Here is a 21,012-nt window from a genome sequence, read left to right as displayed (position 1 = left end):
CCGCCAATTCAGAAAAGGTGGCCCTCATGTGAAGCATGCATAGGACAAAGACAGCTGAAGGGAAGGAGAAAGAATGTGGGAGAAATATTACTGAATTTTATGTTTGAACCCCTGGAAAATATGAAGGCAGAAACTACGTTTTGGTCTCTGTAACAATACAACTGGATTTGTGGCCACGCATTAATTATGGAGGGTCCACTCCTAATGGTCCATAAAGTTCTATCTGGATATAAACAGAACTATAAAACAGTACAAATGCATGTCTCTGAGGAGAGCCTCAAAGGAGATTTTGATTCTATCTAACTGCCTTGTATACAGCATCATAGCCAAACAGCCTACACTACAACCAGGTGGGGACACTTGCAACAGACCCTGCTCACATTAGGTCTGTCCCTGGAACTCTACTTACATGCAGAATAAGCTGTTTTTAATATGAAGCCATGTGCTGCAGTGTCTGAAATCTCTCCCCAGAAGTTCTATCAATTATAATTTCTAATCACCTATAAAATGCAAAGTGCACTTCTGTTCAACATGCTGGTTTGAACATGCATGCTTGTCTCAGCTTTCTGCAAACTCCGGTAAAATGTCAGCATGTCAATCCTAATTGACTATGATTGGCTATGACTGTCTTCAGATCCATTTCTTACTCTTGTTGCACACTGCTCTGCTCTATAGCATGGAGGGAATGGCCTTTGCAATGCTTCCCAGGTTTTCATGGATTTAGGAAAAAGGATTACTGGTGGGTGGGAGACTACAGGTGAGAATGAGGGAGAAACCAGAGGATTTCTGCCCACCCCATTTTGCTGCAGGCTGAGGATCTCACAGTGGCTTGCATCTCCTCTGAGGTTCCATCTACCAACAGACAGACCTACAATGGTTCAAGCATCCACCAGGGTTACAAAGCCCTGGGCTCAGTCTCTATCCCTCCTTCACTCTGTCTCCCCTCCTTGGGATGGTAGCACTATTGTTAATCTCTTGGTTGCCTCACAGATCTCTGTTGGCTCCTCTGCAATTCTATCATCAGTAAAACTAATTCCTTGCATTAAATTGCCATTGTTTCAAATACTCAGAGTGGGTGTATTCTCCTGATTGGGCTCTGAGTAACACAGCTAGTTAAGGAGTAATAATTATAAATAAGGAGAAACCTATAGGGATAAAAAGATCAGGGCAGGAAGTACCAGTAGATATGCAATGTCAACACATTTTTGTAAGATGGAAATGAATGGAACAATGGTTACACCTTGGCAGGACAGAAGGGATGAATGTACCATAAGTACTTGTGGAGGGGGACACCAGTGAACACCCTGGGGTGCCTCAGGCTTTAGAAGAACACACACCATAGAAGGTAGGAGTATATGACTGAAAATAAGATTGCTTGAAAGTCTCCTCACTGAAGATCTGAAGCTAAAACTTATTTTCTGGAGGCTGAATGAGAGCAGCCCCAGACTGGGGATCACAAAACAGTGCCAGGTTAGAAAATGGGTCCCATGCTAGAAATAGGGTATTTATGTGATTTTCTTCATTTTTAATGATGGGACTGTCCATCACACAGGTTGAGTGAAATGTTCTTCACTGGAGAAAGACTATCCTCCAAAAAGACCTCTAAATATTGACACTGGAAGTAGGGGAGGTATTCCTAAAACGAAAGTCAGATCATTGTTTACAATCTCACCTTCAAGTAGTACCATCATCCCATTTTCTATGAGTTTGACAATGTGGAAAACAGTAGAAACATTTGGACAGAAATAACAATGAGCAATAATCTTATAGCAAACTAAAGAATGAGCATATGAGGTAATGATTAATGAGGAAAATAAATCATTGAACACCACTTGCTTCCACAGTGGAAAGCATTTACATAGTCAAAATAATGCAAAAATTGATTATTGATGAACAGTGGAAGAAATGAAGGGAGGAGAAATGGGAATAGTGTAATTACAGAATATTAATAGTTGACAAATGAAGGAAGAGTAGTGTACTACTTCCCTACTGTGTCCCACACTTCTCCTAGCTCTGGTGGTTGTCAGCAATACTTGGCACTCATTGGTTTGCAGTTGCCCAACACCCATATCTGTCTTTGGTACCATATGCACTATGTCTGTCTTTCTGAGCCTCCTCTCTTCTTGTTGTAAAGATACCAGTCATATTGGATTTAGGTGCTACCCTGTTTTAATATGACCACATCCTAACTAATTATATCAATAGAGATCTTTTTTCTACATAAGGTCATTTTCTGAGGTTCTGGAAAGTTCAATAATTGGCAGGAGGCACTATATAACTCCTACAACCAACACGAGATTCAGAAATAAGGAAGTGAAGTCTAAAAGAGCTAAAGGGGCTGGCGCTGTGGCACAGTAGGTTAATCCTCCGCCTGCGGCGCCAGCATCCCATATGGGTGCTGGTCCTAGTCCCGCTGCTCCTCTTCCAATCCAGATCTCTGTTGTGGCCTGGGAAAGCGGTAGAAGATGGCCCAAGTGCTTGGTCCCCTGCATCCACATGGGAAACCAGAAAGAAGCGCCTGGCTCCTGGCTTCGGATCAGTGCAGCTCCAGCAGTTGCGGCCCTCTGGGGAGTGAACCAATGGATGGAAGATCTTTCTCTTTCTCTCTCACTGTCTGTAACTCTACCTCTCAAATAAATAAATAAAATATTTAAAAAACTTAAATAAAACAGCTGAAAGTTCAAGGTCTTTACCTCTTGAATGGACACAGCTGGATGGAGAGGATTGAATAGAGGAATAAAGTTTATGCTTATAAGGCTTGGGGCAGACACATCTATGGCATACTGCCACCCAGGTTTCCTCCTCCAGGTCAGAGGGGAGAGGCACATTTCTTTTCCTGCTGGTTACCCAGGTGTGGCCAAGTGACTAGTTCTGAACAATAGGATGAGGAGGAAATGACACTTTTGATGAGAAATGTAGTTGCAGTGTGAGGCTGTTCAGCTCCATCCCGCCTGCCACAGGATGATGAAAGCATGAATCAAAGCAGAGCCACAGAACGAATTCAGGGAGCAGAGGCCCCCAGGGAATGTTTGTGTCCCCCTGAAGTCCATATATTGAAATTCCAATTCCCTGGTATTAGTAGGTGGGGCTTCTAGGGGTGATTCGGTCATGAGGGAGGAGCCCTCATGAACGAGATTAGTGCCATTCTAGAAGACACTTCAGAGAACTGCCCTATTCCCTCCATCAGGTGAAGGCACAGCCAAAGGGCACCATCCCTGATCGAGAAAGTGGGCCCTTGTCAGATGCTGATCTGCCTGTGCCTTGAACTGGGACTCTCAGCCTCCAGAACAGTGGGAAATACATTTCTGCTATTTACAAGCCATCCATTTATGGTACTGTGTTACGGCAGCCAAATAAACTGATTTATTATTGGTTTATTTATATTGTGTGGCAAAAATACTAAGATACTGAATTGGATATGAGGCAGGGCTGATGAAAAACATCCATGTTGCAACATACTGAGATTTGGGGTTTGTTTGATACTACAGCGGCATGACCTAGCCTACCTTGATAGAGATGAGGCTGGAATTTTATTTAAATTGTGTAGAATGTACATTTATTATTTTGATAAAATAAGATAAACTATAAATGGTAAGAGAAATACATGAAACCACTCAGCATTGGTAATTTTGGCAGGCCACTTTTTTAATGACAAGATACTCCAGGCACACTGGATTCTGAGTTGTCATGGGCACTATAAAGAGGAACATGGGAAGTGCCAAGCCAAACCTCACTTCACAGCATTTCCAGGGTTGCTTTTGACTCTGTTTGGATGTTATTACTTGGTAAGGGTGGTTCACTGAATTACTATGAGTATGAATATGGCTCATTTTTCATGATAGCTCATGTACTGGACTTTGGCACAATAAATGTGCTTGGAGTCTAGTCTTTTCTTTCTGGGTTTTATTTGTGACCAATACTTTCCTTTGCTGAATCAAAAACAATAGATTCTTTTTTTAAATTTTTTTTATTAAAAACTTTTATTTAATGAATATAAATTTCCAAAGTACAGCTTATGAATTACATTGGCTTCCCCCAAAAAACAATAGATTCTAAACATTTACTTGCATTTCCTTTGTTCAAGGGGATTTTTTTTTTCACTCCGTAAATTATCAATTCTTTTCTGTGGATATGAATCTATTTCTGTGTAAAAATGTGGTCGTGCCCTATGCAAGGCAATAGCAAAGAGATGCCAGCATTACAGTTGGCTCTATGTACTATGTCACTTCTATGGTAGTGCCCAAGGGACACACCTTAGCAATCTTGCGTATTCTACTTCTGTTGCAAAGTCAGTTGCATATATTTTGGGCTTTCAGTTTACTATATGTGGGAGTATCCAATACCCTTTCCATTGTAATACAGGTGAAATACCATCTAGTATCCAGTTCTCTCTTCCTTCAAGGCACCTGGAAGGACTATATTTTCCCTCCCCCCTTGAAGTTAGTTAAGGACATATGATTAATTTTAATTGATGAATGCCATTTTCATGAAAACATTTCTGTAACAAGAAGATACAGAACACCAGTAACTTGGCACATCTGTTTCAAGAAACATACAATCCAGCTCCAGTATAGCAAAATAATAGTTTTTGAAGTTCACTGTGATAAGATTGTGAGCTCTTCGAAAACCACGCTGGCTTGGGAACCACAAGTTATATACTGAATGCGTGTTTGCTGAATGAAGGATTGAGTGAATTAGTAACTACAATTTTAATACCATGTCTCGTTTAAATCATTCTTATGTTTCTATATTCATTTGAACACTTCACTAATTTGAAAAATTACTCTTTAATGAAAAACAATTTAATTTTCAGCAAACTAGCAATAGTATTCTGGCTTTTCAAAGAAGGTTAACATGGACTCTAAAAAGGAAAGGCCAGTGTGTTTTACTTTCTATTTCTCAAACTTTTGAAAAAATAGTTCAGGGGTGCACATATCTTGCTTTTGAATATTTGTGGTTTTCTTAATTTCTTTGCCTGGGTTTAGTGTTGGGAGGCTGTTACAGAGTAGAATTTTCTTCCAACATACATATTTTGAAGTTGTAACTCCAATGTGATGGTATTTGGAGGTGAGACCTTTGGGGTGTGATTGGGTTTAGGCAGAGTCATGAGGGTAGAAGCACCCATGATGGGATTAGTGGGTTTATAAGACGAGGAAGAGACATTGGAGCTTCCTCCTTGTACCACGTTGTGTGGCAACACCAAGTAAAAGCTACCTGTAAGTCAGGAAAAGGGCCTTTGTTCAAAATCAAACTTCCTGGGATCTCAAACTCAGACTTCTCAGATATGAGAAATACATGTCTGTTGTTTAAGCTACACATTCAGTGGGTATTGTTATTGCAATCCTCCATGTAACTTTACATGCCTGTCACAATTACCTTCTCTTGCTTCCAGAAAACAGCCTAGGATTCTGCTACATCATTAGGTAAATTAAATAATATCCCCACCCAATGACCATTTTGAATCATCAAGTATTTTCTAATTCTGGTAATACTGGTTTGTTCAACCTCCATTGGTGCATGTTAACTGTTCTTAGGCTCTATCCTGGGCATAGCGCTCTTGGATTTCACTCAATGCAAATAAAGAGAAACTTTCACTAAACTCCAAGAGCTTCCAAACTGAATAAATGGGCAGCTCAATAATTCAGCTGCAAATAATTTTTTTGAGAGAGACAGAGAGAACTCCCATCTGCTGTTGCAATTCTCAAATGTCTGCAATGGCCAATAATGGGCCGTGGCCAAAGATGGGAGCAGGGAACGCAATCCAGGTTTTTCACTTGTGTGGCAGGAACTCAGTTACTCAAGGCATTACCACTGCCTCCCAGGGAATCTGGAATCAGGAGCCAGAGCCAGTGCCAGGAGTCAAAGCCCGAGAACTCTAACGTGGGATGTTGGCATCTTAACCTCTCGCTAAATACTCACCCTCTAGACACAGGTTTACCTTTTTAAAAAGTGCTCTAGATAACATTAAACCCCTGAAGATTTTGTTATTATTATTTTTTTTGCAAAATAACAAGTAGATTTAATGTATTACCCTGATTTGTATCTCCTAGAAGAGCAAGTGACTTTTCCTACATTTGTATTGGCAAACAGTTATAGGAATGAATTCTTTAAGTACCATGTAAGAAGTTAACTTGAAATGTTGGAGTCTCACACCAAAATGCAATTAAATAGTGATCTGTTATATGTAATGTCAAATGAAAATAAGCTGTCATAATGGATAAAGTTAAGTTTCTACATGATTTTGATAAATTTATCTCATTTACCAGTATAGTCACAAATCATACCTCATGGTTGTCATATGAAAGCAGTAAAATATTACATACCTTCAGATGACCTCTACTGAGAAATGCTTTTCACTGTTCAAATTTTATCTGTCAAATAGCACTTTCTTTAAGAAGCAAATATAAATGCCATTATAGGGAGAAGCTACCGGCCTGGGACAAGTTCTAGCATTTAGTGTTCTGACAGATCTTAATTTGGATATCAGCCAAAGTCAATAAAACTTGTTCATGCAGAACCTTACCTGGTTTTCACCACATCGAGGGGGTGCATCAGACAAATTTCTACAAGACCTGAAAGATGATAAAGAAAAGTCCAATAAACATTTATATAAACACTGTTCTTATTTCTTTGACCCTATTGATTCTCAGGCATCAAGATTTAAATAAATAAGTTGGCATTTTGGACATGACAGCTAGCAAATAATGGCAAAAATCAAAAATATAATGTGATTTCAATGGGAGCAAGGTCTGTTAGTGAGTACTTTCTTTACAAATGCTTTCACAGGGAGGAGGGGCTGCAGGGGAAAGAAAATGAAAAAGGAATCAAATGTTCCAAATTCCAACCAGCTAGGCAGGAGTCATTATATCCCCACCCAGCCCAGTAAGTACATGTGGCATACGAAGGAGGAGGAGAGAAGGAAAGAGGGTCTTCAAGTCTCCCTTCCTACTAATACAGCGAATCATCAATCTTAGCTTCACTATCCATGAGCAAAGATCATGATGCCTCTTATCTCACAAGGCTGTTATGAGAATCCAACAATTCCAATACTACATTAAGAGCTTAATAAAGATAATTATTGAGTGCTCATCATGTACTAGGCATCATTTCAAGCAATATGTGTATTCCCTAATTTAATCGTCACAAGAACTCTATGTGACAGGAGTCACAAGGGTACTGTAAACAGCTCATGGAAAAATGGAATTAAAAGACAGCTTTATTCTGGTAAAATATTGTTGAACTCCATGCAATGTTTTTCATAATACGCATTTTCCACAGATTTTTTTTGGAGACCCTCTTGAATGCATGTATTTCAATACTTGTTGGACTAAAATAAAGTTTTTTTTTAAAAGCGTTTTGTTATTTGCTATACAAATATACATTTCAACTCTTACAACACTCACTACAGTCTAACCTTTTCTAAGGAACGAGGCAGCACCCAAGGACACCATGGATGCGCACCCTGGAGAACCTAAAGTTTTAAATTCCATTTTCCACAAACTTCTTGAAGTATCCCTGTATTATCCCTTTTTATGGATGACATAATTTAGGCACATAAAATTAACTTATCTAGATGTCACACCTAGGAATTAGTTTTAATGCCCACCAAATCCATGACCATAACCATTTCATGGTGTGAAAGAACTTCCACAGTAAATATACATTTCCTCCCACTGATTTGTCATTAGATATAAAGCAAAATATTACATATCAAATAGCACCATTTAGTACATCTCTCAAAAAGTTTAGATAAAGAATTGAGAACCCCAACATACTATTAAAATTAGTAACAGAATTTGGAAAAATCAGTTCGTGTTTATATATGTCTTTTTGCCCATTTCAAAAAATGTTATAGTTTCCTATGTGATCGTGGGTGTTTCTGATAGGAACAAATAATAGATCAGATTATTATAGTTTTGTGGTTACTTACAATTATTTTCTAATGTCTAGAATGCACCTGAACATTCATTTATTCATTCAACAAACTTGCTGTTTGTCTTCTATTCACCTGGCATTGAGGATAGAGTACAGTGAAGGGAAGACACAAAATAAAAGACCATAATCCATGGGAGTGATGCAATGCTCACAACTTATGTAAGAACCACAGAGATATGTCTTGAAATAACTCAGATTGGGTGAAAAGTGGGAATGGGATTCAAGGCAGAGAGAGGACACAGAGCAGGAGAGTCACTGTACAAAAGAAAAGAAAGAAAAAGGAAAGAAGTTATCGAGCATGAAAGCAACCTAGGGTTGAAAGCAGCATACCACAAGAGGTGAGGCTAGAAGTGTGTATGTCAACGTCAAGTTCATTTTCAGGCACGTGCACTTTATTCCATAGGCCATGAGAAGTCACTGAAGGGATTTTTAAATAATAACACTTCAGTTGTTCTTTCTTATTACTAATGTACTCCATGTTTATTGGTGACATTTCAAGGGATTTAAAGCAGGAGAGTGACATCTCTGTTTACTGTGTTCTGTCTTCAATCCTCTCACTACTCCTAGTGACATCTGTTCATATGCAGGAACAAGAGCATCATGTCCCACTCACCCCCTCTTTGGTCACCAGCTTACCATTGAAAACATCATCTCTCATCACAGCATAGATATCCTGGTGTTCCTTTCACCTGAATGCGAAATAGTTAATGTCCATCTATGGAACATCCAGATTGCCACCGGGTTGACAGGAGAATGTGACTTAAATTGTCAAATGGAACATATTTGGCCAAACAGCTCTGTGTGATTATTTATTCACTAGCATTTTTTTTAATGAAAACAAGTAATTTATGGAATCCAAGTTTGTAACAAAATACATTATAAACAGAGAGAACAGACATATTGGAAATGATGAGGAGGTTTTGATTTTGGTCAGAGTTAAATCTGGATTCACTCAGAGGAGGAATGGATACTTGCTGTCCTCCACTAGATAGAGAAAGACTGTGAAACTTTGATTATTATTTATGGAGATAACCATAAAAATAGAATCAGATGAATCGTGTTACCATAGGCCTAGAAACGACCTCAGGAAACTGAATTGTACCATGTACTTCTTGGCAATTCTATTACCTAGTATGAAGTCACAAACTAAATAATCAGTTAGCAAACACAGACTTTTCACATGTTTTCTTTTCTTATAAGGTTGAAAGGCTAACATTGGAAAGAAGGTAATTCTGAAATATAAGTTTTCACTTAATAATCCATCCCAACTGCCAATTTAAGATACACTGATCATAAGACATATAAAATCTAGTATTTTGCATTTAGGGACATGGCACTTAAATTTAGAAGGAACAGATGAATACAAAGCAAAATGGTTTAATCTCCTCTGCTCATGCATACTATAAAAATTTTATTGCTAACCATCATACAAACCACTTTCTCTGAAAAAAAATATTTGTCACTTCACAGCATATGAGAAGAAATATCAAAAAATGGATAAAACCCTAACAATTCTCAGGGGATTCCAAGATGACAGATTAGGGAATGACATACTATGCTAGGCTAGGGAAAATAGCAAAAAAGAGAAAAATGTGCACGAGAGAAGTGCCAAATTACTTTCAGAGGATTTCTAATTAAACTAACAGCTGACTTCTCATCAGAAACCCTACAGGCTAAAGAGAATGGCAAGATACAGCCCAAGCCTAAAGAGAAAAAAAACCTGTCAACCCATAATACTGTACCCTGCAAAGCTCAAATTTATTAATGAAGGTGAAATAAATACCTTTCATAACAAACAAAAGTTAAAAGAATTTATCACCACTCATCCAGTCTTACAAAAGATGTTCACAGATGTGCTACACACAGAAAAACAGATAGATAACCATCATTACAAAAGAATATGAAGGCAGGAAATCCCCCAGCAAAAGGACAAAATAAATCCAAAGTAAACAATGGGAATATTTATGGAAAAATGGCAGGGCCAAATTGTTACTCATCAATAGTCACGATGAATGGAAATGGCCTCAACTCTCCAGTTAAAAGATACAGAGTGGTTGAATAGATTAAAAAATAAGACCAATCTATTTGCTTCCTACAAGAAACACATCTCACTGACAGAGACACATGCAGACTGAAAATTAAAGGATGGAAAAGATATTCCATGCTAACAGAAAGCAAAAAAGGCACATGTTGCCATCCTAATATCAGATAAAATAGACTTTAACACAAAATCTGTTAAAAGAGACAAAGAAGAGCACTATGTAATAGTTAAGGAATCAATTCAACAGAAAAATGTGGCTATAATAAATGTATACATACCCAATAACAGGGTGCCTGGCTATTTAAAAGAAATGTTAATGGATCTAAAGGGAGACATAGACTCCAATACAATAGTAAAAGCAGACTTCAACACCCCACTTTCATCAATGGGCAGATCAGCTAGACAGAATATCAACAAAGAAATAACAGAGCTAATCGACACTATGGACCAAATACACCTAACTGAAATTTACAGAACTTTTTACCCCACATTGGCAGAATACACATTCTCATCAGTGCATGGAACATTCTCTAGGATAGACTAATATGCTAGGCCCTAAAGAAAGTCTCAACAAACTCCAAAAAAATCGAAATCATACCATGCATCTTCTCTGACCACAATGGAATGAAGCTGGAAAGCAGCAACTCCCTCTATATCATATGCAAACACATGGACACTGAACAACCTATTCCTGAATGAACAGTGGGTCAAAGAAGAAATCAAAGGAGAAAAAATTTCTTAAAATGAATGAAGACAACACATCATATAAAAACTTACGGGATATAGCAAAAGCAGTATTATGAGGGAAGGTTATGGAAATCGGTGCCAACATGAAGAGATTGGAAAGGTACCAAATAAATGAGCTATCAATGTATCTCAAAGACCTAGAAAAACAACAACAAATCACATCCCAAAGTAGGAGGAAATAATTAAAATTAGAGAATAAAATGAAACAAAAAAATTATAAAAGATCAGTGAAAAACAGAGCTGCTTTTTTTGAAGAAAAAAAAAAAAGGGAAATGTAATAACAAATATAACAGAAGTGAAATAAATCACCAGGAATTACTATAAATAGCTACATGCCAAACAAAATTGGGAAACCTATTAGAAATGGATATATTCTTAGAGACACAAAATCTATCAAAATTGAGTCATAAAGACATAGAAAACATAAGCAGACCAATAACCAAGACAGAAATTGAATCAGTAATAAAGACCCTCCCAGCAAAGAAAAGCCCAGGACCAGATGGCTTGCCATATGAGTGTTTGCTCTAGTCCTGGCTGCTCCACTTCCAATTCAGCTCCCTGTTAATGCACCTGGGAAAGCAGTAGAATGTGGCCCAAGTACTTGGGCCCCTGTACCAACGTGGGAGACCCTGAAGAAGTTCCTGTCCCCTGGCTTTGGTCTGGTCCAGCTCCAGCTGTTGTAGCCATTTGGGTAGTGAACCAGCAGATGGAAGACTTCTCTTAGTCTCTCCTTGTCTCTGTAACTCTACCTTTCAAATAAAATAAATCTTAAAAAAAACAAACAAAAAACCAAGGAAGCTGCTGCTCTCCTCCCTCTTCCTCCTCCCTGCTGGTAGGATGCAAACATAGGGCAGGAGCAGCTGTCTTGGACAACAGGGTGACTGTGGGTCTATGGGTCACATACCACACAGCAACAAGACATGATACAAGTAGGCCCTGACATTGTAGAGTTCTAGGCTGTCCACTTCCAACACTCATGTTGGAGAAATATTTCTGTCAGCTTTGAACTACCCCTATTTGGACTTTCTGCCACTTGTGGCCAATCAGGGGCTCTTTGATCTGCTTCCACAGTACCCCTACCTTGTGTTAGTCCATGGCACTGCAGCTGTTTGTCTTATCTCCACCAGGGCAGAGACTGCAAGCACCTTGTTCTTATTTGTATCCTCATCACTTTGCACAATGGCGGGTCCTTAGTTGGCTCAATAGATATTTGTTGAATAAATACATAAATGTGATTAAGGTTTCTGAATATGCTGTCATGCTAGCTAATCCTCAAGAAAAACTAAACTAGCAGCTATGTATACAGCATTTATTTCATTAGTTTGAGCATTATACAAATAAACCAAAAAGGACAAAGAAACATTCATAAAAACTATATTCAGTAAAGTAGATGAATATAGAATTGCAGTTTTGTCAAACCCAGCTGTTTAGGGGCTATGTCAATGCAAAAAGACAACCAAACAAACAACACCTAATGGACTGCCCAATGACTGTTGAGAAATGTGTGTGTGCAGGTTGTTGTTCCAGTGCTGGGGAACAGTCTGATATAGTATCAAGGGAAGTCTAAAAGGCTGAAGAATTTCAAAGGTCAGCACCAACATGAAACACAAGGAAAGGCCTTCCATGCAAAGGGAAGGTATTCAACAGAAAACAGCAATATGCATAAAACTATGCTTTCACTCCAGTGATTTAGTATTGCTACTTACACTGTGAAATGCTGTTACTTATGTTCTCCATCAATTCTACTCTCATATGACTGCATACTTGTCTGAAATTGTCAAGCTTCTTCAAGAAAATATGTTACAGCTCTCATGAAACTAATGGCAGAAAATGAAGACAAATATTAAACAACTTTTAAATTAAAATTTTAAGTAATCTGGAGCCTGGATGTTCTTATATATTTGGGATTCCTTGTCTTAAGCTACAAGGTTGATTTTTGTGAAGTGAAGGCTATTTAAAAATATATATCTCATTAAAAGCAGTTCTTAAATTTTTCACCTACTTTGCCATTGACTGCTGGTAGATATCTTATAACTCAATGGTATCCTTTTTCCTTTGAGCTAGGAGTAGAAAACCACATCAAAGACCTCATTCCCCAGAAGGAATGGGTTTGTCCTTTTTCATTCTAGAGATTTAAAATACTTGCTGTAGAAAACAGAAGACGATCCCCCCCCCCATCTTTTCTTTAACCAATTTTTTACAACCGGGGCCATTCACATAGATGTTGTCTGGGGATGAATTCTGAAATGGCTGCTGAGAGTAAAAGGAAGAGTTGTAGACAGACAAAATTTGTACATTTCCACATATTACCAGCCATAGTGTGGTGTATGATAAATGCTATTCTTGATATATGTAGTCCAAGTGTAATGAAATTACAACCTAATTTGCGTATGTAATGCCATGGTAGCATAAGGAAGAGCAAAATTTAGAGTCCTTTGGTCTCAGATGATCCACCTTAGAACAGCTCAATGTAAAATAACATTGTATATAGTTAAAATAAAAATTAAGACCTTAACTGAAAGATGACTCAACATTGTCCCTTAATAAGCTATGTTCAAGGTTCCTTTGGGGCACCCAGTGTATCTTCCACATCCCTTCATCCTTTGTCCTTCATCCTTGTTTAAACAGCTTCTACAGCCCATTGTAACATTGCTCCTGGGTGAAGGCTGAAGTGCAGTGGGAAATAAAGCACAGGAATGAGCAGCTTTCTAGGTTCCTTTTGGGTTTCTAACAGAAGCTAGCAGGAACAGGGTATGTGCTATAGTCAGTCAGTCCATCAGTGCAGTAATGCACTAGAATTTGTCTCTTTTCTGTGGCTCAGGTTCCCTTTTCCCTACACCTTGCCAACTACCCTTGTTACCTTTCATCTTTTTTATAACAGCCATTCTAACAGATGTGAGTTGATAACTCACTAAAGTTTTAATTTCCCTTTTCCTGATGATCAGTGATGTTGAGCAATTTTCTTTTATCTGTGGGCCATTTATATGTTTTGAGAAGTATATCTTCAGTTCTTTTGCCTATCTTTTAGCTGGGTTATTTATTTTCTTTTTAATAAGTTGAGTTCTTTATATATTTTAGATATTAAAACCCTACAAGATATATGACTTACAAGTATTTTCTCCATTCAGTGGGTTGTCCATTCACTGTATTGTTTCCCTTACTGTGCAGAGCTTTTTAATTTGATACAATTTGTTTAGTTTTGATATTGCCTGTGCTTTTAGAGACATATTCAAGAAATCTTTGCCCAGACCAATGCCGTAAAAAATTTTCCCTCATGATTTCTTCTAGTAATTTTACAGTTGGATGTCTTACATTTAAGTCGTTGATTTATTTTGAGTTTTAAAATAGTAGAAGAGTCCAATTTCATTCTGCACATGGATACCTAGTTTTCCCAACACACTTTTAAAGAGTCTGCCCTTTCTCTATTATGTGTTCTTGGCATCTTTGCCAAAATCAATTGACTGTAAATATGTGGATTTATTTCTGGGCTCTCTGTCCTGTTCCACTGGTATATGCGTCTGTTTTTATGTCAGTACCATGCTATCTTTTATTACTATAGCTTTGTAATAGACTTTGAAGTCAGGTAGTGTGATGCCTCCAGATTTATTCTTCTTGTTCAAAATGGCTTTGGCTGTTCAGGGCATTTTGTGGTTCTCTACAGATTTTAGGATTTTTTTCTATTTTGGTGAAAATTGACACTTGCATTTTGATTGAGATTTTATTCATAGGGTAGATTGCTTTGTTCTGAATTAACATTTTAACAGTATTAATTTTTCTAATCCACGAACACAGAGTATCTTTCCACTTACTTGTATCATCCTCATAACAATAGGAAGGAAGACTACTGATATGTGCTGAGTCCATGGATTACTACAAAAATAACCGTGATGATTTTATGAAGCAGAAAACAAAACAACATAACCATGAACTACAAAGTAGTACAGATAGGACTTTTTAAAAAATCAGGTTCCAGACCAGTAGATTTTATCTTAGCCCTTTCCATGGCATTTTCAAATTAAAGCCAAGACCTCTCTATTTCTCTGACACTCAGTGTTTTACTCACTTTAACTGATTTTCTGTGGTATGTTTCACTCTTTAAGATCTAAAATAGGCCGGCACTGCGGCTCACTTGGCTAATCCTCGGCCTGCGGAGCTGGCACACCGGGTTCTAGTCCTGGTTGGGGCGCCGGATTCTGTCCTGGTTGCCCCTTTTCCTGTCCAGCTCTCTGCTGTGGCCCGGGAGTGCAGTGGAGGATGGCCCAAGTGGTTGGGCCCTGCACCCGCATGGGAGACCAGGAGAAGCACTTCGCTCCTGGCTTTGGATCAGCGTGGTGCACTGGCCACAGCGGCCACTGGAGGGTGAACCAACAGTAAAGGAAGACTCTGTCCACTCTGCCTGTCAAAAAAAAAAAATCTAAAATAATATTTTAATTTTTTTAACAGAGAACCACAGAGAAATGGTTCCAAACTGTGCAAATTTAAAGTAAATATAGATCAGCTACAGAAAGAACTGATGTTTTCTCTATTCTGCTGGTCATGCAAATCCTTACAACATCCTACTTGATAGCCTGCCCAGAAAACGCAGTAGCCCTTTTGAATTATAAGTAGTATGAGACTAATTAAGGAAAATAAAATATATCATACTTTCTCTGATAAAAATTCAGGTGCATTACCATTGTGGCACAGTAAAATAATGCTATGCACACTAAATTGGACAAACAGGCAGTGCAATTTGGCAGGTTTGAAAGATACTGCTAAAAGTTATGTGTCTGGGCAAGACACAACTTCACTTAAAAAACTTGAAGCAAATACTTTGATATAAGTTTACTATTAGCATGTATTTTTAAAAATAAATTAACACTAAGCAATGGCTATTAAAATGTGTCTACAGGGAATGCAATAGTGTCCTCTTTGCATACTCCTTGCACTCGTAGAGTTTACCATCTGACTGATTTAAGAATTTAGGGAAATAGATTTCAGAAGCATAAATATACATATACATTATCATCTAGAAATTATGGAAAATGGAGCATGTCCAAGAGAGGAAGAAAGTTGAAGCAGAGTTTATAAATAAGTGATTTTTTTTTTAAATCATACTTTGAATGCAAAGGGGAGTTGAAAGTTATTAAACTAATGAAAATCTCACTGGGAAGCAAAGTTTTTGTATTAATTACTTTTTACTCAATTTCAGCTCAATGTAATGTATTTAAAACTTACCATTTGGTAGTTACCAATTGAAGTTATTCTTTTTTTCTTATTTAACTCTGTTTTAGACCTTAAGTAAGCTCCATGTACATTTGGGTAAGTGGACTAATTTTCAGATGTGTTGGTCCTTTATGAAAAGCTGACTTCAAATATGTGAGCCTTAACACAATCAGCAAGCAAGGAGAACAAAAGATGATAAAAAAGCTATGAATTATCGGATTGGAAAATACCTTTAGAAGTTTACTAAATTTCTAAAGAGGAATAACTGTGAATAAAACAGAGAAGAAGTGTTATTTGATTTACTGATTATAAATACATATAAGTCTATTTCAAAAATAATTTTAAATGAAATTAAAAGTTGTTCATTTTGGTTCAAAAGTTTTGAAATCCATGTAGTGTTTCCATAATATACATTTCTCATTGATTCTGTAAGACCTCCTGTATGCATGTATTCAAAATCTGTGACAAACTAAATTTTTAAATTCCATTTCCATGAACCTTTTGAAGTAATCTCATGTATATATAAAATTTGTAAAGGATATATATTCATATATATGTAATCCATATTAAAATTCCAATAACATTTTTATGAAAAAATAATCCTAAAGATTAAACAGAAATCCATATGCATTTTTCGCTTAGAATTTTTTCCTCATTTAACTCTACAAGGTTGGTTTCTCTTTTTTTGTTTACTGAATTGCATTCAAAGAAAGAGCCTCTGATATATCATAAGTGTCGGGCGTTAGTAATCTCCCTGACTTAACAATTTGACACTCTTGTTACTGACGCCATAAACAAGAGTGTCAAATTGTTAAGTCAGCAACAGGAGTCACTGTGTACTTACATCCCACGTGGGATCTGTCCTTAATGTGTTGTCTAATGTGCAGTGATGCTATAACTAGTACTGAAACAGTATTTTTACACTTTGTGTTTCTGTGTGGGTGCAAACTGATGAAATCTTTACTAATTATATACTGAATCGATCTTCTGTATATAAAGAGAATTGTAAATGAAAAAAAAAAACCTGGTGTTAAATTGGAAATGGCATAGAAAATTAATTAATTTTTAAAAAAATATTATGTAGGATCTCTCTTTAATGTGCTGTACACTCTTATTTAATGCTATAACTAGTATTCCAACATTATTTTTTTCACTTTGAGTTGCTATATGGGGGCAAACTGTTGAAATCTTTACCTAATATATACTAAACTGATCTTCTGTATATAAAGAGAATTGAAAATGAATCTTGATGTGAATGGAAGGGGAGAGGGAGAGGGAAAGGGGAGGGTTGTGGGTGGGAGGGAAGTTATGGGAGGGGGGGGAAGCCATTGTAACCCATAAGCTGTACTTTGGAAATTTATATTCATTAAATAAAAGTTTAATAAATGAAAAAAAAATAAGTGTCGGGGACAGCATTTTAGTATAAGTGCTGCCAAAGCTAGCACAAGGGACAGAATTTGTCCTTCATTATGCACCTGTTTGGTGGTATGATGATGCTGGCTCTTACAGATGAGACTGTAGGCTTCTCTTCCCAACTTTGCCTTGCAGGGTTGAAGAATGTCTGGACTGCAGGCCATATAAAACCCACAAAATCAGATGGCCTGGCTCTACCAAGGCAACCACAGATGGGATTCAAAATTCAACAAATCTAAAGCAGACTAATTTTTAAGTTGATGATTTTGCATGGCCTATGAATGATGTTTTATGTATCGAAATGGCTCCTGGCAGAAGAAAGCAACCCATCCCCATGTGACATCTTATTAATACCTTAAAAATCAGCCATGGTGGGAATATTTACACTAGGGAAATTGGAAAATAGTACAAAACCAGGGCTTTGTTTGTTTTCCAGAGAGCTATTAAATGTTTCCCGGCATACCACAGCTTAAACCTAAGCATAAATTCTGTTGCTTAGACTAATAGGTTTAAATAGTTTTAAAATTATAATATATGGAGGTTTTCTAAAAAATATATAGTTCTTTAACTTTGCTTGTTGAAAGTTTCCAAAGGAGTCATAAGTTCATCTTTAACTTACATTCACTGTTCACCACAATTTGATAATAAAAATTATGAGCCTACATCAGAATTTTAAAATAAACCTCAGGGATTGATAGTCAAGGAAATCAACCAACCTGCTACACTACCAAGCATGTCTGTAAGTTGCCACTCTGTTGTGCAGATGATCCTGCCTACATAGCGAGTCAGCAACAAGAGCAGAGTCTTCCACTTCTCAGGAAATATATTTTTCCCCTGTTGTCTTCTTGGAGCAGGTTCACCTTAGAAGGGGAGTAGAAATTTTGCTGCAGAGCCAGTACAACCTCTAGTCATAGAACAGAAGCAAGAAACAGGCAGAAGTCTTTAGGCCAATACATAGCATCTTGCTAAGTGAACAGTTCAGATTTGAAGGTCACAAGTAGCCAGCTCTTTCTTTTCTATAAGTCACCTAAAGCAACTACTATCAAGAAAAACATGAAATTATCATGCTTCCCCTCATTCTAATTAGCATCAATTCTCACAATCATATGCATCTTGGTAGAAGGAATGACTTCTGACTTTTAAAACATTTACCTCATTGCCTTTTAATATATATAGTAAGATTTCCAGGCTGGCGCCGTGGCTCAACAGGCTAATCCTCCACCTTGTGGCGCCGGCACACCGGGTTCTGGTCCCAGTTGGGGTGCCGGATTCTATCCCAGTTGCCCCTCTTCCAGGCCAGCTCTCTGCTATGGCCCGGGAAGGCAGTGGAGGATGGCCCAAGTGCTTGGGCACTGCACCCGCATGGGAGACCAGGAGAAGCACCTGGCTCCTGCCACCAGATCAGCGTGATGCGCCGGCTGCAGTGGCCATTGGAGGGTGAACCAATGGCAAAAAGGAAGACCTTTCTTTCTGTCTCTCTCTCACTATCCACTCTGCCTGTCAAAAAAAAAAAAAAAAAAGATTTCCCACATTTATTAATCATGTTGCTATAACACTTGATTTTAGGTGTTAGCTTTTAACTCTGCATGTGCGAAATGACCTGGGACTATAAACACACTAATTCTTATTTTTGAACTGTTATTTCACACCAGCCTCTGTGTCATGCCCCCACAAACTCCAGCTGAGTTAAGTCTTCCAGGTAAATTCCACATATCACAATCTTTATCAAGGTCTGGCTTATGGAGGAAAATATAAGAGAAGCTAGATTCATTTTAAGGTATTCATTTACATACATAGATATCCATACAGTTTAAGCACACAGGATTCCTCCTAAGCATGGATTAATTAAGATGTTCTTTGTTTCTACATGAAAAACATACAAAAATGAGACTGCCTGCACTTCACACAACATGAGTACTGGCTGAAGAGCAACATTTGCATGCTAATGTATAAGATAATACAAAAGCACAAAGGCAGATAGAGTTCATAATACAAATACTACACATAGGAAACATTATCTAAATAAAATCAATGTTTGATCTTCCTTAATGTTCTCAAATTACTAGCTAATTAGATAATATTTTCCTTCATGGCTTTCATCCCAACAAGCACCATGGAATTCTTATCTGCTACTGATCAGCACTAAATGTGTTTCTGTCCTTTCTAGGTGCTGGCCAAGTCCACGTTCAGAAAGGTTTCAATGCACAAATAGGTTTTGAGTGCCTATTGTGTGCATAACGCTTCCAGCATCATTCTCGATGCTGGTTCTCTACTGCTTGCTTGTATTTTCTAAGGGTAATGGGAAGTAAAGGCATCAACTAGAGTGGGGATGAGAAAGATGAGGTTGGAAAGAGCAGAGGGAAATGATCAAATTATATTCTGTGTGGGTGATGGAGATGATGAGCCAGGGAAGTGGGATATGTTTACTGGGTAGCACTGAAGGTTCTCCTGGGGACAGTGGTCATGCATTTAACATGTCATTTTTTCCATTTCACTTTGTGGGTACAGACACAGAGGACACAGAATAGAATTTAACCAGTTAGGGACTTTGCCAAACAAATATGAGGAAGTGAGAGAAGTCAAAGAAGTGAGTATGTGAGCGAGTGACTACAATGGGTAATCATGAAACTTAAGCATAGAAGGAAGAAACTGAGGATCTCAGCCTAAGAGCAGAATCTTGTTGGTTTTATTGGAGTCCTGATGCTAGAAGTAGAAAGGTGGAAAGATAAGACATGGAGTTAACCTTAGGACAATTATTAAGTCCCATTTTTATTAATAAATATGGTAACTGCTAAAGTTTGGATTTTCCCTATGAATCTCAACAAGGCATGGTACATCAATTACATATTAAATAAAATTTTGAACAAAGTGTTGATGCTATGTTTGCATAATATTAAGCATATGAAAAATAGTCACATGTCTATTAATACATCCACCACTGCCTGAACTAGATTCAGAAGATATTATCTTCGTCCTGATTTGATCTTCAAGGTTCTTTTGATTTTATGGTTTGGCAATTATTTAACTAAGACCATATATTGATTAGTATATACACACTTATAAGCAATTATTTATGTAATAGCCAAAGCATATTATACCAAAACTAGGAAATTAGAAACATTGAATGAAACAATTATATAAACAAAGAGGGGTTATTATCTAAAGAACCAAAATATAAACACATTGAAAGAGTTGGAATCTACAGTATTGAGTCCTTAAAAACTAAATGGACTTTCATACTTACATTATGAGCAAGAATAGCTAGTAATTAATGAAACACTTTTAAAAAAACTTAATAATCTTCTTTAGGGAAATCAGCTCTACATTTCTGTCAAGCAATTTAAAACATGTCCTCACCAAAGAATCTCCTAATGGAGGAAGACTGAAAATCGACCCTGGATTTCTACAGAGTGTCCATGAAGTCTGAAAACATAAATGAATAAACACAACGGCATATAACAGACTGCCAATCCATTAAAAAAGAAACTAACATTTGCTTCCCAGACTTCATAAATACTGTGTAACACTGTACAGGAGAGGCACGATTATGCATTCACTTGACTAGATTTAGCTAATGGCTAATTTTAAGAAGAGTAAAACATGAAGAGAAATATTTATGCTATACCTCTGATTTCTTCACGAGGTGCTTTGATGCTACAAGGACAATTTCT

At 37.4% G+C, this 21,012-nt stretch overlaps 1 protein-coding gene across 2 annotated transcripts in view; it reads right to left on the bottom strand.

Annotated features, from left to right (window-relative positions):
- Nucleotides 1-21,012, bottom strand: part of SLC25A21 (solute carrier family 25 member 21) — a 536,203-nt gene that overhangs the window by 210,940 nt on the left and 304,251 nt on the right. For both annotated transcript variants that reach the window (XM_062205252.1, XM_062205253.1), the window contains exon 2: nucleotides 6,524-6,572. In XM_062205252.1, the coding sequence (XP_062061236.1) occupies nucleotides 6,524-6,572 (49 nt within the window). The remainder of the gene's footprint in view (nucleotides 1-6,523; nucleotides 6,573-21,012) is intronic.

This window comes from Lepus europaeus, chromosome 11 (genome assembly GCF_033115175.1).
Source record: "Lepus europaeus isolate LE1 chromosome 11, mLepTim1.pri, whole genome shotgun sequence".
NCBI lineage: Eukaryota > Metazoa > Chordata > Mammalia > Lagomorpha > Leporidae > Lepus > Lepus europaeus.
This window is presented reverse-complemented; position numbering and strand designations above follow the sequence as displayed.